Source organism: Amphiprion ocellaris, chromosome 2 (assembly GCF_022539595.1).
Source record: "Amphiprion ocellaris isolate individual 3 ecotype Okinawa chromosome 2, ASM2253959v1, whole genome shotgun sequence".
Classification (NCBI taxonomy): domain Eukaryota; kingdom Metazoa; phylum Chordata; class Actinopteri; family Pomacentridae; genus Amphiprion; species Amphiprion ocellaris.
In genome coordinates, this window is record NC_072767.1 from 12,916,867 (window position 1) to 12,932,833 (window position 15,967).

General features: G+C 40.3%; 1 protein-coding gene across 1 annotated transcript in view; it reads right to left on the reverse strand.

Annotated features, from left to right (window-relative positions):
* LOC111582127 (1-phosphatidylinositol 4,5-bisphosphate phosphodiesterase gamma-1-like) overlaps positions 1 to 15,412 on the reverse strand; it is a 58,528-nt gene extending 43,116 nt beyond the window's left edge. The window contains exons 1-2 of the mRNA XM_023290649.3: positions 15,092 to 15,412; positions 926 to 1,075 (exon numbers count right to left, since the gene is read on the reverse strand). Coding sequence (XP_023146417.2) covers positions 926 to 1,075; positions 15,092 to 15,353 — 412 coding nt within the window. The 5' untranslated portion in view covers positions 15,354 to 15,412. The remainder of the gene's footprint in view (positions 1 to 925; positions 1,076 to 15,091) is intronic.
* Between the last annotated feature and the right edge of the window lie 555 nt (positions 15,413 to 15,967).

Below are 15,967 nucleotides of genomic sequence, written 5' to 3' on the forward strand. Positions count from 1 at the left end.
TTTAGATTCTGCCAAGTGGAATTAATACGTGAGGCTCCGGTGACAAATAAATGTGTTCCTATGCAGCTACAACTGTAATCAGTTGACTCAGTGTGTAAAATGTTTCATTAAGCTCATGTTTTTAGAATGAAATGTCTTGTTTTGTCTGATAAACAGACTCCTAAACCTAAATATATTGATTCCACTATCAAAGAAACCTGGGGAAAATTTTTTGTTTAAAATGGTGGTTACAGTGGATTTTTCACATTACTTTGCTTCAAAATGGCAAAAAAAAAAAATCACCGAACGTCGTGCAAATTGATTTCAATTCGATTCATCAACTAAGAATTTTCAGTGCTTAGTACCAGATGGTTTCTGAAAAAAAAACAAAAAAACTGCAGGTTATAATAACAAACAGCTGGGGCTCAACAACACAAGTGGTTAACACAGTGTGTTATATCTGCAAACTTATGTCATTTGCACATCTAAGCACATTCTCATTTACACATTCTGTTCATTTGTACATTTCTGTATCATTCTTGTATATTTTGTTGATTTTTTCTTTCTACATTATATTTTCTGTATTTTTATCTTTATTTTACTTTCACTTCATACGCTACCCTAACGTTCTGTGTTGTCTTAATGTTTACCTCTTTGTTGACCATCCAGCTGCTGTAACAACTGAATCCCCCTCTGGGAATTAATAAAGTCACTCTAAGTCTAAACCATGAGGTGAGCGTAGGGACATGAACACATTGCTGGTTTTAGTCTTTTTGTGGGATTTTGACAATAAGAAAAATACAGAAGAATGCAAACCTTGTCCTATCAAGGGAATCAAGTAGAAAAATCGACAGAGAAAGGCAAAAATATGAATAAGTGTCTTTAAGTTCTCCTTCACTGACAGACAGGACTGTAAAGCACTGAATAGCATCTGAAACACACTGACCAGCCACACTGAGCGTCCGCAGGCGGAACTCCAGGCCGTAGAGCACGATGAAGCAGTGGGCGGAGTCCAGTTTACGAGCCTCCTCCGGGTAGCGCTCAAAATCACGGGAGCCCTTCCCCAACCGCAGCTCCCGGATCTCCCGAATGTCGACTGGAGGAGGGAGAGAGGAAGGAAGGATAGTGTTGCATGAACACAAATATGCACAAGCATAAATCACACTTTGGCACGTTGTTCATTTCCTTGCCAAACACACAGAAATCTGTGGTTGGGGACCTGAACAAATGCTCACTGTGTCAATGTGAGCCCAAAAACAGACACACAAACATCTCAGCTGTCAGTGGCAGGACGCTCCGAATGTCTGCAGCCGTCTTTAACTGCAATAACACAGCAAAGCAAACTCCTCTTTGACATTTATGTGGAAAAAGAATCCTGGAAGTCACTATAAAACAGCAGAGTTTGACTAAAGTGAAGCATTAAATGTTTCATTAATCATGAAGGCTGTAAATAACTTAATTAGTTTTCAGTTTACTGAGACTGCTAGTTTACTAACCACAGGTTGTGCCTCTCTTTTGTTATTAGATTTTAAGCTAAACATTTTTCTACATGCATAAAAGCCCCTTAATCCATTAAAAACCCAAAAAGTAATTTAACCGATTTTAAAGATAATCCATGAGGCTTTCAAGACTCTCTTAACCATCTAAATAATAATATTCTGGCTATTGCACAGTAAAAAGAATTTACACCATTTTTTTCTAGCTGTAGCTCTGTTCTATCCAGGTAGTCAAACATAAGAAATGTATTTGTTCGTACGACATCAGAAAAACATCAATGTGTCAAATTTTTTTTGAAAATATAAAACAATATACAATGGAGTATAGCTGAGGTCAGCAGGTTTTTTACAGATTTAGGATTAGGAAACTGGAATAAAAATTGGGTTAAAACTAATAATTACGAGAGTGTTCAGAGACTCTAGAAAACACACTGAGAACAGCTGACACTGGATCAGATCAAACCTATTCTACTCTGAAGCACCAATCAAAGCGTCCCACTGCATCCTTCCAGCTCAAACAATCCTTTATTCATTCAGAACATGGGTAAAATGCAAAATTCAATCACAGGATGCCTTTTCAAACTTTGCAGATTGGATGCCTATATCCATCCATCCATTATCTATACACTAAATATCTATCTATATATCTATCTATCTATAAACTAAATACATTTGTATATATTCATATGAAGTAGTTTGATTTGTGCAATGAGGACTTTTTTGCAACCAACTTTCGTTGTCATATAAGGACATTGAAAAAGTTAGAAACTGCACTTGCTGCAGATTTGATCCACTTATATATAGCTGTTGAACCTCAGCCAGTGGGTTTGGAAGATATGTTTTCTTAAAAAAAAATAAATAAATAAATAAATAAATTGACACAAATGATCACAACCTGAAACTTTAACTAAAATTAGAAAGAAATGTCTGATTTTAAACTCATCTTGATAGAATCATGCATGACATGCAGTTTTAATGACATTTCATAAAAATCTGTTTAGTGTACAAAGAATGCTAATGATTATCAGTTTATTGATTAATTTTTATTAATAGTTTAAGAGAACAAGGACATGCATGTCAGAAAATATACTGTACTTTAGTTGTAGTACCTGTTTGCGCCACCAGGTGCAACTGTTTGTTACTGGTGTTACTGTTTCATAGTGTAGCCCCAGAAAGTGGTCACTTGAACTAACCACAGTTCTGAGTTGGCAAACAGAGAGCACTGTGGGAGGTAGGCTATTCATGTACCACCATGAGATAGTCTCATGTGATACCTTCATGTCCACCAGCCAGAGCTCTCTTTAGGTGGAGCGCTAAAGTCTTAGTGGCTGATGGTCCATGGCATTAGACTGGCCCACATAATGCCACAAAGGCAGTTGTATCAGCATACATTTTGTGATCTCTATTCAGACCAGCTACTTCAGGACATGAACTGATGTCTCTGGAATAATTTTGTGCAAAGGATTTATTGACTACTGACTAATAAGGCTGTTAATTAGCATTTTAAAAATGTTAAAAGATTACATCTCTAATTCCATATCTCATTAAGAAATAAAGAGTCTGGACTAACTAGATTATGCAAAAAGGTACTTTTTTCCCCCCCAGTATCAATAACACCTGTAGACACTTGAGAAATGTTGTGCATGTTGCTTCAAGGGGGCTGCACAGTGGCTCGGTGGTTAGCACTTTCACCTTGCAGCTAGAAGACCCCCGGTTCGTGTCCCTGCCTTCCTGGGATCTTTCTGCATGGAGTTTTGCATGTTCTCCCTATGCATGCGAGGGTTTTCTCCAGGTTCTCTGGCTTCCTCCCACAGTTCAAAAACATGCTGAGGTTAACTGGTGGTCCTAAATTGTCTGTAGGTGTGAGTGTGATTGTTTGTCTCTATCTGTAGAGACCTGTGACAGACTGGTGACTTGTCCAGGGTGTCCCCTGCCTTCACCCTAATGTCTAATGCTAATGTCCACTACATGCGTTTTTCTCACATATAAACACGCCGCATCTGAAAATGGCTCACTTGATGGGCATGTACTTGAGGCCAGTGGCCGGTGTTCAACCCATGCCGACCTTGTTCTCGAACTGCCTGCCCCTGATTGGACAAACACATGGACTCGGGAGCTGTCTGCTACTGGATTTCAAGCCGGACCAACATGGCAGCTCGGTCACAAACTTTGTCCTTTATTAGGAAAACAGTTCAGTGGAAAGTATTACTGAAAACATATGAGGTGAGAAATAACCTGCGCAGTAGCTGAATCTGTCCTCGCATTGGTTCACGGACGGCTAGTTTAGACATTTGAAGAAAGTTTCTCGATGCATCAGACCTCTGCACGCTGTCTCAAATTTGCATAAAGTAGAAGTTGAGTCTACTTTAGGCAAATGAGCTGTGACCTGCTCCGGGGAGATACACCGGATCACAGCTCGAAATGCACCGCAGCCGGACCAGCATGCAACACGGTGCGTTTCACACAGACAATGAATGGGATGCAGGAAATTGCAGGATCTAGTGGATATGTACCTTAAGCCAACTAAGACAGACTCCAGCCCCCCAGCCACCCTAATGAGGATTAAGCGGTGTATAGATAATGGATGGATGGATGATGCTTCAAGGTTTCTTCTATTTTTGAATACTTATTAATCACTGACATTCAAGTTTCTTTTTTTATGATTTATGGCATCATCACTTTGTCATGCTGCTCAGAAGACATTCTTGAGTTCTCTCTACTACGAGCCATGGTTGTATTTTTTCCATAGAGGTGCAGGACTTTACATTGCAGTGAACAATGTGTCCACTGCACATAAAAACGTGACAAGAGCAAAAAAAAAAAAAAAAAAAAAAAAAAAAAAACCACAAACTGCTTGGGCTTCAGAAGGTTAAAACAGAATGAAGTGAAAGCTGCATGAGAAGGGTTAACAAAGTCGGGTGACTGGCCACAGAGTATGATGTCAACTCTGGACTCTACTTTGACACTTGCAGCAGCTGACACACCCACAAAGAAAACCCCAGCTTATTGACATAGCAGATGCCTTGTGCAAACACACATAAACATACACTCATAGACGTCCTGCCTTTCACACACCACACACACACACCCACGACGGCACATTCACTTGAACTGAATGTCACTTTTATGAGCCTGGCTGATGTTTTCCCCCAATAGAGGAGCTGCTGCCAACTTAAAATAGGAATCAAGTAAAAGTCTGACAGCTTTTTCTGCATTTGACATCAAAACTTCAAACTAGGACAAAGTTATCGGTCCAACAGGTAGACAACAAGGGACACACGAAAGGGAACAGTGTTGCTGGTCTTTATCGAGCCAAAGCGAACCATCCTCAGCAGGGTATAAATAATCCTGAATCCAACGGCTGCCAGGAGAAATCTGGTTCCTATCTGAGCTTCCTGCATGTGGAGATGACAGGAGCACGGCTGGCATGAGATTAAGAGAGAGGTTCACTTTCCTCAGGTGGAAATGTGTCCATTCTTCACTGAGAGGGGTTTAGCCCTGAGAGCAGCAGAACACATAACTCAACATGAGTTCAGAGATGACCTGCTCCATTTCAGTTCACAGAAGCAATAACTTACACTAAAATCCTCTCTGTAAAGGTTTGTAACTACTAACTGAGATTTATGCTTTATAGATAACTACAGCTATTATTAGCCTTCAATAAAAACAACCTCTAGGTTCCAGCATGGTGACTTTTACTTTCAGCTGGAAACCTTTCAGCCTGACTTGGTTCTAAAACAATTAATCAATAACTATTGTGAGTTAATAGTTAAGACTGTGTTCACACTAAGTCATGTAAGTTGGTAAAAGCTCCTTTTCTTCCAGTCTTGAACCTCGATCACCACCAAAATGCCATTTTTACCCCCAAAAATGAGCTTTTTGTTGTTGGCATGCTTTAAATTGAATTCTGATCATACAAAGTGTAATCCTTGGCACCCCAAAACCAGCCAGTGGGTTTGAAAAGCATGTTGTCTTCGAAAATAAGTTGATCTCTTTTTAAAATTTTGTAAATTAATAATCAAAGATATTCAACTTTAATTTTTGATGATTTGCGGCATCATAAACATTCCAAAGGGGAAACTTTTGAGGTTTCCTCCTGTGCTGTTTCCATAGAGGTGCAAGACTTGAAATTGCAATGAAAATTGAGACCACTTTGAGTAAAAATGTGACAGGAACAGAAAACGCTAATAAAATGGGGATCAGAGAGTTACCTAACTAGTGTATGTAAGCTGAACCACACTGTACATGCATGGAACACAAAAACATTCATGAAATTTTGTTCAAATGAAATGAAATTGAATTAAATAAAATTGAATTATAGCATCTGACTTATTATTTAACAGTCAAACCTCACATATACAAGTAGGAGTTACACTGAATGGAGTATTATTACTCTGCCAAGGAACATGGCGGAGTTATGTGACAATCGGAATACGTCTGTCTGTCTGTCTGTCTGTCTGTCTGTCTGTCTGTCTGTCTGTCTGTCTGTCTGTCTGTCTGTCTGTCTGTCTGTCTGTCTGTCTGTCAGCAACATCACTCAAAAATGAACTAACGGATTTGGATGAAATTTTCAGGGAAGGTCAGAAATGACACAAGGACCAACTGATTAGATCTTGGCAGTGATGCGGCTTATAGTCTGGATCCACGGATTTGTTAAAGATTTCTTTATCATTGCTCAGTGCAAGGTAATTTTTTTATTAAAGATTTCATCCGTCGGAAATGATACAACAAACTGAGCAGCCTTGGTGGAGTACTGTGCTCTCGGAGTGCTTTTCTTGTTTGATTTAAGATCTTCTTTTGCCTTTATTTGACTGGGCTTGTCTGGAAAACTAATAGTCTGGGAGAATTTAGACCATATTTTATTATAATAATGTTTATTTTAGTTGTTTCATGACTGAGGCAATCAAGATGTTTTGAATTAATTAAAGGGTTTTGTAGACACTTGTGTCTGTACTTAAACTCAGTTGTCATACAGGAACTGGTATCAAATTGTTTCAAACAATCCAGCACTTTTAACACTGGAACGCTGCAAACTGTAGAACAGTTGAAGTTAAGTCATTTTCCTCCTACACCATTATTAAAAAATACCTCAAAAACCTGGTATTTGTTTTTCTCTGGTCTCTTGCTTTATTATTTCCTGCCATTTAGTTTAGACGTTGGACAATAAGGAAAACAGGAGCTCAGCTTGCCAAACGTCACACTTCACTCACCACGACTGAGTGAACACACACCCAGCCTCTCAGCCTCTCCCACTCCACAGCACACACACTGACAACACACACACACACGCACACGCACACACACTGTGGCCTTTAATCCTGGTCCAGGCTGTAAACATGGTTGTGATAAAGACACACAACTGCTTCAGAGGACGGACTGAAGTAAACTTTGAAGAGCAGGAAGGGAGGTGAGGGGAAGCACATAGAAGGCCAACTGGAGACATATCAGAGTACAAGATGGTGCCAACAATCTAACAGAAGTGAAACAGCATAGAAAACACACTGTGATGACTCCGTTATGAGGCTGAACATTAGCATTTGCTTCATCGCCAAAGCAGCTTGTGAAATAACCGCCTTTCTTTTCTCTCAGTGCTGGAGATACACTGGCTGGACTGAATGAAAGCTCAGGCAGTTGTGTGCACTGCTGACCTGAAACCACCAGCCGCTGATAACTGCAGTGGACTTCCAGAGAAACAAACTGTTCCTGGTACAGCTGGTGACTCCACCTCCAGCCAGGTGGCACAGACGGTTCACAGCAAGTCGAAGAAATGTGAAGGGCAGGAGGAAGGAGGTCGGGTAGGAAAATAGATAACGGAATGATCAGATTGTGGTTGAAACGTTTGACAGGAGGGTCGACTCTAAACTTGGATTAGTGACAGGATTGATGCACAAACCTGCTAAACCTTTAGTACTGACGAAATCTTAGCTAAAATATGCACCAATTGATGTCTAGCTCAGCTTGACAGAACAAAAGGAGGGTGAACCTACTGGAGATTTAACAGTTTTACGCAGTCATAGAGTTTTCTGTGAACATGTCCATATGGTGCTGTGTATAAGCTGGAAGACATATAAGTTAAATATTCAGTCAAGGTCACTGCTAAACACCTTCAATGGTGTCTGAAGCATGCTTTGTTCTGTTTTCATATATTAACCCTCCTGTTATGTTGTGGGTCAAATTGACCCACTGTATCCTGCAAAGACCTGAGCTTGGGTTAGGCTTACATTTTAGATTTCTTCTAATTATCTGGGATAAGGAGTAACCAATAAATAGAATAATTGGATAGTATCTAATATTTGATTATTATATTTATATTATTATTGTTATTATTATTATGAACAATACACTCTTTTTGAAAAAAGTAAAATAATTTCCACGTATGTGGACACCAGGTCTTCAGAGGTTCAAGTTTAAAAAAAAAAAATTGTAAAAATTAATTTTTGTATGAAACTTCTTCTGTTGGGCCTAATACGTGTAATCAACATTTACAATAAAAATGGTTCATTTCACATATTTACAAACCCACCCTGAACAGAAGACATGTCTTGTGTTAATTTATCAACTCCATAAAAAGAAAAAAATTCAAAATGTAAAATAACATTTTTTAAAAACTGTCTTTTAAAACTACTGTATTTTATATGTAGGTCTTTCTAATGTTTTTTAAAGTTTTAACATACATTTTTTTATGAAAAATGAGTGAATTATCCTGATTGAACCATGATCTGTGAGAAGTAAAGAACACCACTGCACTAATATCGATTGAAATACTTAGTAATGGAGTTAACAATGAGATATAAACTATGTTTATTGGGACTGTTTTGGTTTCTGCCACTTTTGGATAATTAAACATGCCCTAGGTCAAACTGACCCAGGAACATCACTGCTGTTCCTGAGAAACGAACATAACAGGAGGGTTTAGTCTGATACTGTCTTATGTTGGGAGAAGCCTAACAAAAGTTAAAAACAAAAAAAACCCAAGACTGTAGAATGGATCATCACTGACAGGATTGAATGATACAACTGTTTAACTGTGACTCCCCAAAGAAGGGTTTTGGAGCAGTAATTTTACATTTGGACATGTCTAACAATTTAGGCCAAGATTAGCTAAGCTGTGCATGACCTTAATCATGTAATCATGCTTTGATTAGTCCATCCGGAGCAGGCATCCAGCGCCTCATTTGTGGTCCATGTCTCTGCTTCCTGCAGAAGATGCTGGATCTTTTGTTTTCAGTCCTTCAATCTTAGACCAGAAGTGAGCCACTCCCTGATAACCCTGCACTTCCTGAACCTCAGGATTTAATACCTCCACTGTTTGCCAGAGCGTTCATCTGAAAGGAAAACACGGTGTGTGTATGTAGCAAAGTTGAGGCAGAAACTTTATTTTAATGCAAACAGTAGGGAAAAAAAGCATCAGGCAACAAAAACAAAGGAAGGAAAAGCAGGGGAGAAGAGGGAGGAGGGAGTGAAGGGGGCAGTTAGATAAATGAGAGCAATTTCTGAGAAGTCAAGAGCAAAGCATCAGATGAATGACCTTGAAATTCAAAAAGAAAGTGAAAGAAAATAGACTGAGAAAGTGAGATGGGAGGTCAGAGAAAGGCGGAAAATGAGAAGGGTGTTTAGGTGAATGTGTGGGGGCAGGAAATTGGGAGAGGACAGCTGGAGGAGGAGGGAAAGAGAGTGGAGCTGAGAGATAGAGCTGTGGGAGATAAAGTGAAGGAGAGACCCGCTGAGTTCCTGGAATCTACTGGTGGGTTTGTCCAGTGGGAGGTTGTTTGTAAAGGGGCATCTGTGGGTTATGAAAGCCTGTATGTGTGTGTTTGTGTAAAAGCGGTGTGTATATTTGGTGAGATTGAGCAGAGTAGGTGTTCACTGTGATGGTGTACATGCTCAGACACGTATGTGTTACCTCAGATTAGTGAAGGCGTCATTTATGTGGTTTAAGATTAAGGAACAATAATTGATGAGGCTCCCAGAGCCAATGAAACACCTACAGCAGCCATCAGTCTCTGAGCCTTCAGAGAAAGGCTGGCAGAGGGGTGTCTGGAAAAGACAAGAAAAAGCAACTACACAAAACAAGACATAAAAACACAATACAATAGACCTGGGCAACAAAACAATAGCAATACCTGCAATAGACATGTCATCTATAGCAGTAAGAAAAATTGTTCAGTAAAATGTTTGATAGTTTCACTTAAATGGATTAGATGCAAACCACCATGAAAACACGTTTGGTTGCATCAACAAACCCCAAATGTGTTCACCCACTTTATCTAATTTGTATCAGTGTGACACATGCCTTTATCCTTGTTCATTACTCCACCCAGAAACAGAAGAGTTATGTGACATTTGTCTGTCTGTTAGCAACATTTCTCAAAAATGGACTAACAGACTTGGATGAAATTTCCAGGGAAGGTCAGAAATGACACAAGGACCAACTGATTAGATTTTGGCAGTGATGCAGTTCATAGTCTGGGTCCACGGATTTGTTAAAGATTTCTGTATCATTGCAAGATAGAAGCATGGCGTCACTGTAACTATGACAACAAGTGAACACTACATCAGCTGCCTGCTGACGATCACATGATTGCACTTCTACTACAAATCCATCGCTGTGGACTTATCGGGACTTATCCGTAAGGTTATTTTGTTTGTAGGTACATCTATATTAAATGGCTACATTCTATAGTGCCATGATTTCTGCCACAATTTTTTTCAAGATTTCAGCTGTTGGAAATGATACAGAGTACTGCGGCGGAGTACTGTGCTCTCAGAGTGCTTTTCCTGTTTTATTCATGAGTGTATATTTATTTGTGTTCACTTATATTGCTGTAAGCATTAAACCTAACTAACAGGCTAAAGTGGTTAAAATCTAATTAAATATTTTTAAATGCCGTTTACCACAATAAACAGCTGATGACATTTTCAGCTGTATCACCCAGTCCTGCAATTCAATTCGGAAACTATCTCCACCAATGTGACAAGTGCAGAGACACACCGCAAACTAAGTCAAATAGCTACTAAAAACAAACACTGCAAAAGACAGAAACCTACTGCAAAGACAGAAATGTGACAAAAACATGCCAGAAATCCAAAAGCAATGCAAAAGCAAAGCTCAATGGTGATAATGACACATTTTTGTACATTTGCATCAATATTCTCCTAAATACTCTATCCAAAATAAATAATCAATAATATCAGATCAGTCACCTGAGACATAAAGCCTTCAGTATAGTGAAGTACAGGAAGCTCCAAACTGGGCATCAGCGTATGATTCTGCAGTGTATTTAGTTGTGCTACTGCATTTTCTTCTTTGTTTTTGCGTTTTCTTGAATTACAGGGCATCAGGCTCTCAAGGCTTCTGTAGAAAACAGGCCAGGTGAAGTGTTAAATAAAGATTCACTTTTAGTAGGGTGACTGGAAAAAACACGTCTCAGTAAACCTATTTCTTTCTCATAGGGGCAGAGCGGTTTTTTAAACAGCGTTCACCATAAAGTCTGAGAGTTACAATAACACATGGCAGACAGAAGGAAACTCTATCATGTCAGTTGTGAATGCCATAAGTTCTCTCGCTGCTAACAGACACTGTAACAAATCCTCCCTCAGGCCACAAAATCCAGGGCGCAGACAATAGCCTCCACACCCCAGACAGGCCAAACGCTGCTCCAACAGGCCGAATCAACAGCCCAACAACAGCCTGCAGCTTTCAGTTTACCACCGCTGCTTAACGCCATCTCGCAAGCTGCCTTCACCCACAACAGGGCAGGTAGGAAGCTCAGGGCTGGCCGAGGACCCATGTGGCAGCAGCTGACATGCTACTGTGTCTGCAGAGTTACTGCGAGGGCGACAGGGAGGAAGCAGAGGGTCGAGATGTGTCTGTCCTCTGAGAAAGCCCTGACAGAGTCTCAGCTGCACGCTCAGCCCACCACAGCAAAATGTCCACATTTAAAGCCGACATATACACAAGCAGGATAACCCTTTAAACCAGGGGTGTCAAACTCATTCCAGCTCAGGGGTCACATTCAGCCTAACTTGATCAAGTGGGTCGGACCAGTAAAATCACAGCATAACAACCTAGAAATTACCACAACTCCAAAATTTTCCCTTTTGTTTTGGTGTAAAAAAGTACATTCTGAAAATGTTCACAGTTAATGAATTATCTTTTTACAAAGCATTATGAACAAATTGAAATTTCTTAAGAAAAATAAGTGCAATTTCAACAACATTATGCCTCAGTTTATCATTTACACATTACAACTTACAGATCAGTTTATCTACAAAGGCACAAAACATTAAGTCAAAGGTATCTGGAACTGAACAACATCGTATTTTACTTTATGATCAAAACAACTTGTCAAACTCCAGATATTATTTTAAATTTATATTCATATACACATCTGTGCAGTAATCCTGAGCACCCCATCATACAAACTAAAGTGGGAACTATTAAGGAAGAAGGGTTAAGTTGTCCCCCTGCCTTGTAAATGTATTAAACATTTATACATAAAAATTACATAAAAGTTGTGGCAGTACAGTGGACAAATTTAAAATAGCAGATACTTATATTGAAAAATTGTATTTAATGTCACCTCTATAATTTCTACACTTTACAAAGCTCTCCCACTGCCCAGATTGAATCCTCCAGCGGCCAGTTTTGGCCCATGGGCCGTATATTTGACACCCCTGCTTTAAACTGTTTTTTAAAGGGTCAGTTCACTCAAATTTTAAAAAAATGAAAATGCATCTTCCTACCAGCTCCAGTGGTAAGCAGCTCTGACCTAACCTGTATTTTTGAATTTTAGCACCAATTTCCTGAGCATTCAGCTACATCACATGGTTGCTCAGTAGCCATGGAAAAAGTCTGGCTGTCATCCCTGGACTGCAGAGTGGAACTTAAGTCACATATATCATATACTCAAAAGCCCTGAAAAGAGCCAATAACTGGGCCTTTCTGATTATCAATATCATTTTTTTTTTAGCGATTTCCAATAAATATAAACATTTTTAAAAGTACTACTCTGGATCTGCCTCTCTCTATCTGTAGTCAACTAATAACCTGCCATTAACACTGATGTTGAATGATAAAAAAGTTTTCTTTTGATTAAACACACAGAAAAAAAAAATTCATCAAATTTTTGTGTTGAAGTCTTTTTTCTAATGTCCACACTAAGATTTTTAATTTTATTCTACATGTATGTGCTTCCGATGTCAGTTGCTGGTTTCCTTGATTACTAATAATACGTATTTGCACTGAAGTTAAACACCCAGTCTGAGTTTCTTTGTGTAAATGTGCATTTAATTCAGGTCCCTCAACAAAAAGTTCTCACTCTGTGAGTCACATAAAGTTGAGGTAAATGTGTAACATTGCATGTTCTCTGACTGCAGCGTGGATTTCCTCCAGGTTCTCCAGCTTCATCCCACAGTCCAAAAACATGCTGAGGTTAATTGATGATTCTAAATTGTCCATAGGTGTGAATGTGAGTGGGGTTGTTTGTCTCTATATGTAGCCCTGTGATAGACCAGTGATCTGTCCAGGTGTCCCCTGCCTTCACCCTCAGTCAGCTGGGATAGATTCCATCACCCTATGACCCTAATGAGGATTAAGCTGTGTATAGATAATAGATGGACATTTGGTAGCAACGTAATGGAAGTGAATGAGATTCTGACGGTATTTCTCACAAAAAAGCCTGTACAACTAAGTTGCAGCAGAAACAGCCTTATTAATTCAGATAAACTGTACAAGACATCAGATTTTGCTCCAATATTTGTAGTTTTCCCTCCTTGTGAAATATGAACACGTTTACCTCCTCAGGCTCAAGCAAGCAGACAGAACTCAATCTGAAAGGGTCACAAGCCAAAAAGTGGTTGGAAAGCACAGCTTTAAAACGTGAACACCCAGAGGAAGAAACCGTCCCTGGTGTTCTGTTTCTGTTTGTCAGCATGTTCTGACTCTTCAGGCGGACGTTTCAGTCAATCTGTGACCAGCATACAATGTAAATGATGCAAAGAATGACCAGGTGGCTGACACAACAGTACTCTCATGCACTGTAGCTGTATCGCTCTATAAACACTCGGCAACTCTAACTAGTCACTTTAAGCATCTAAGCTGTCAGTATACATTTCTATAAAAATCACTTTGTCTAGTCACTTTGGGAATGAAGGCAAAATCATCGGCGTGAAAGAGGGGGAAAAAGCACAGCATGGGAAGAACATTTTTAAATATCAGCTGTGGGTTTACAGTCGATTTTAGACTGAGGACGTTGGGAAAGAGCTGCCCTATAATTAATTCAGCTTCTGTGTTTTTCACTGAGCTTGGCCTTTTGCCCCTCCACAAGCATCATAATTAGACTGTAGCAAGCTTTCAGTTTCACTGCATCAATAGCGCTGTAGGTCCGTTTAGCTTAATGTCTGCCCCACGTTCTGACACAAATCCAACAGCAAATCACTTCATTATGTTGAGGTTATGACAGTGCTATCCTTACTAACATTTTCTTAAAGAAAAATGGAACTTTTAGAGGTTAATTTTTTTTAAAAACCCAGAGCCCTAATGCCAGTATAACAAGTATGCTAGCAAACATTTGACTCCATGGAAACACTAACACTTATCATGGCTGAATCAAAACAACTTAACGTTGTCTGGGTAATTACAGTCCTGAACATGGCATCACATCAGACTGTCTCAAATAAGTCACTCAGTGTCTCTTTGTAGTCACTTGATGTGTCTTTGTGGTCACTTTGGGTCTTTATTTAGTCACTTGATGCATTTTGTAGCCTTTTTTATGTCTTTGTAGCCACTCTGTCTCTTTGTAGTCACTTGATGTATCTTTGTAGTCACCTTTTGTCTCTATTTATTCACTTATTACAATTCTGTAGCCTTTTTTTGTCTCTTTGTAGTCATTTGATGCATCTTTGTAATTGCTTTTTTGTCTCTATTTACTCACTTACTACATTTCTGTAGCTTGTTTTGTCTCTTTGTGGTCACTCTGTCTCTTTGTAGGAACCCTGCACCTCTTTACTTCCTTTATATCACTTTATATCTCTGAGTATTATGTCACTTTATATCTCTGAGTATTTATTTTATCTCTTTATATCCACTTGTTGCATCTTTGTGGCTTCATACCTCTATGTAGTCCCTTCAACACTTTGCAGTGACTTTATCTCTTTGGAGTCATTCAAAGCATCCATTGAGTCCCTGTATGTTTCTTTGTGGTCAATCTGTGCCTCTTTGTAGCATCTCTGTGTGTTTTTGTGTATCACTACAGATCCACAGTGACATTGCTAAAGGATCAGAGCACACCAAACAGAATATTACAGAAAACCACCCAATAAGGCCTGCGATTCTGGTTCCACTTTCTCCTTGCAGCTACAGCTGTAAGCAGCTTTGGAACTGTGTTTTGTTACTGTGTTTAAATTAAGTGTTCCTGTAGCCTCATAATGCTCTCAAAATTAAAATCAACAAACACAAATGCTGGATTTGGTTGGATGAAATTGACACTAAAAGACACATCTGAGACATCCCTACTTGTGACTGAGCTCTGCGAGTCTCCAGCGGGTACAGGCCCAGAAGCCCACCCCCAGCCCTGTAGACCAGCTCGGTGATGCATCCATGCTTTAATACTCACTCTCTCCTTCTACTTTCTCCGGGTTTCTGCTCCACACTATCTGTTTCATGTCATGCCTTATCTGGAACGTTCTCCTCTCGGGCCGCTGGGACTTCTTCTGGTAGAAGATGGTCATCACTGTGCCCATCTCCAGGCTGTGGAGGATGCGGGGACCTGCCTCTGTCCAGTCCAGCATCCTGCAGGCCATGAGTGGACCGGCAGCACCACCGGCAGCTTCCTCAGCACAGCCATTGAGGCAGCCGCTGAACCTGGCTGCACACATCTTCACTGCATAGCTCCGAGGAAACCCTGCAGGATTACTAATCTGTGGTGCTTTCTTGAACAGGATCCTTCAGTCACCTACTGAATGCACCAAGGGCCGCAGCTATCCAGCATGTCCAAAGGAGGAGGGAGCCAAAGTGTACCAGTCACAGCCAGCCAGTGTGATTAAAACAAGTTCACAATAAAAAAGAGGCTAAAAGGCATCGCTCAGCAGCCGCAGAGCTGAAGCACTGGAACGTCTGAGATGTGAATTATCCTCTGCTGCTCTGGAGGGGGAGTGGATCCCTGTGTTATCCTTTCCAGATGCTTCTGGCAGCGCACCAGTGAAATCCGCTCGGGGTGAGTTCTCATCCCCGCTGGACTCGGGTTTCCACCCCGGATAGTGCTTCAGTCCACGACGGCACAAGGCAGCACGGTCCGGCTTTAAATCCCGCTCGGAGCTCCGCCGCGGTGCCGCTGCGCTGTACTGCTGCCGGGGCGGTAAACAAGATGTGCTTCTCCCGTTCCTGGCTTTGGCACAATCAAGTCAGTGCGAGCGACAAACACGCCGAGTTATGTAATGACGAGTCGGACAAATACCCGGAGGAGGGTGCAGCAGGGCGGCCAGCGGCGGGG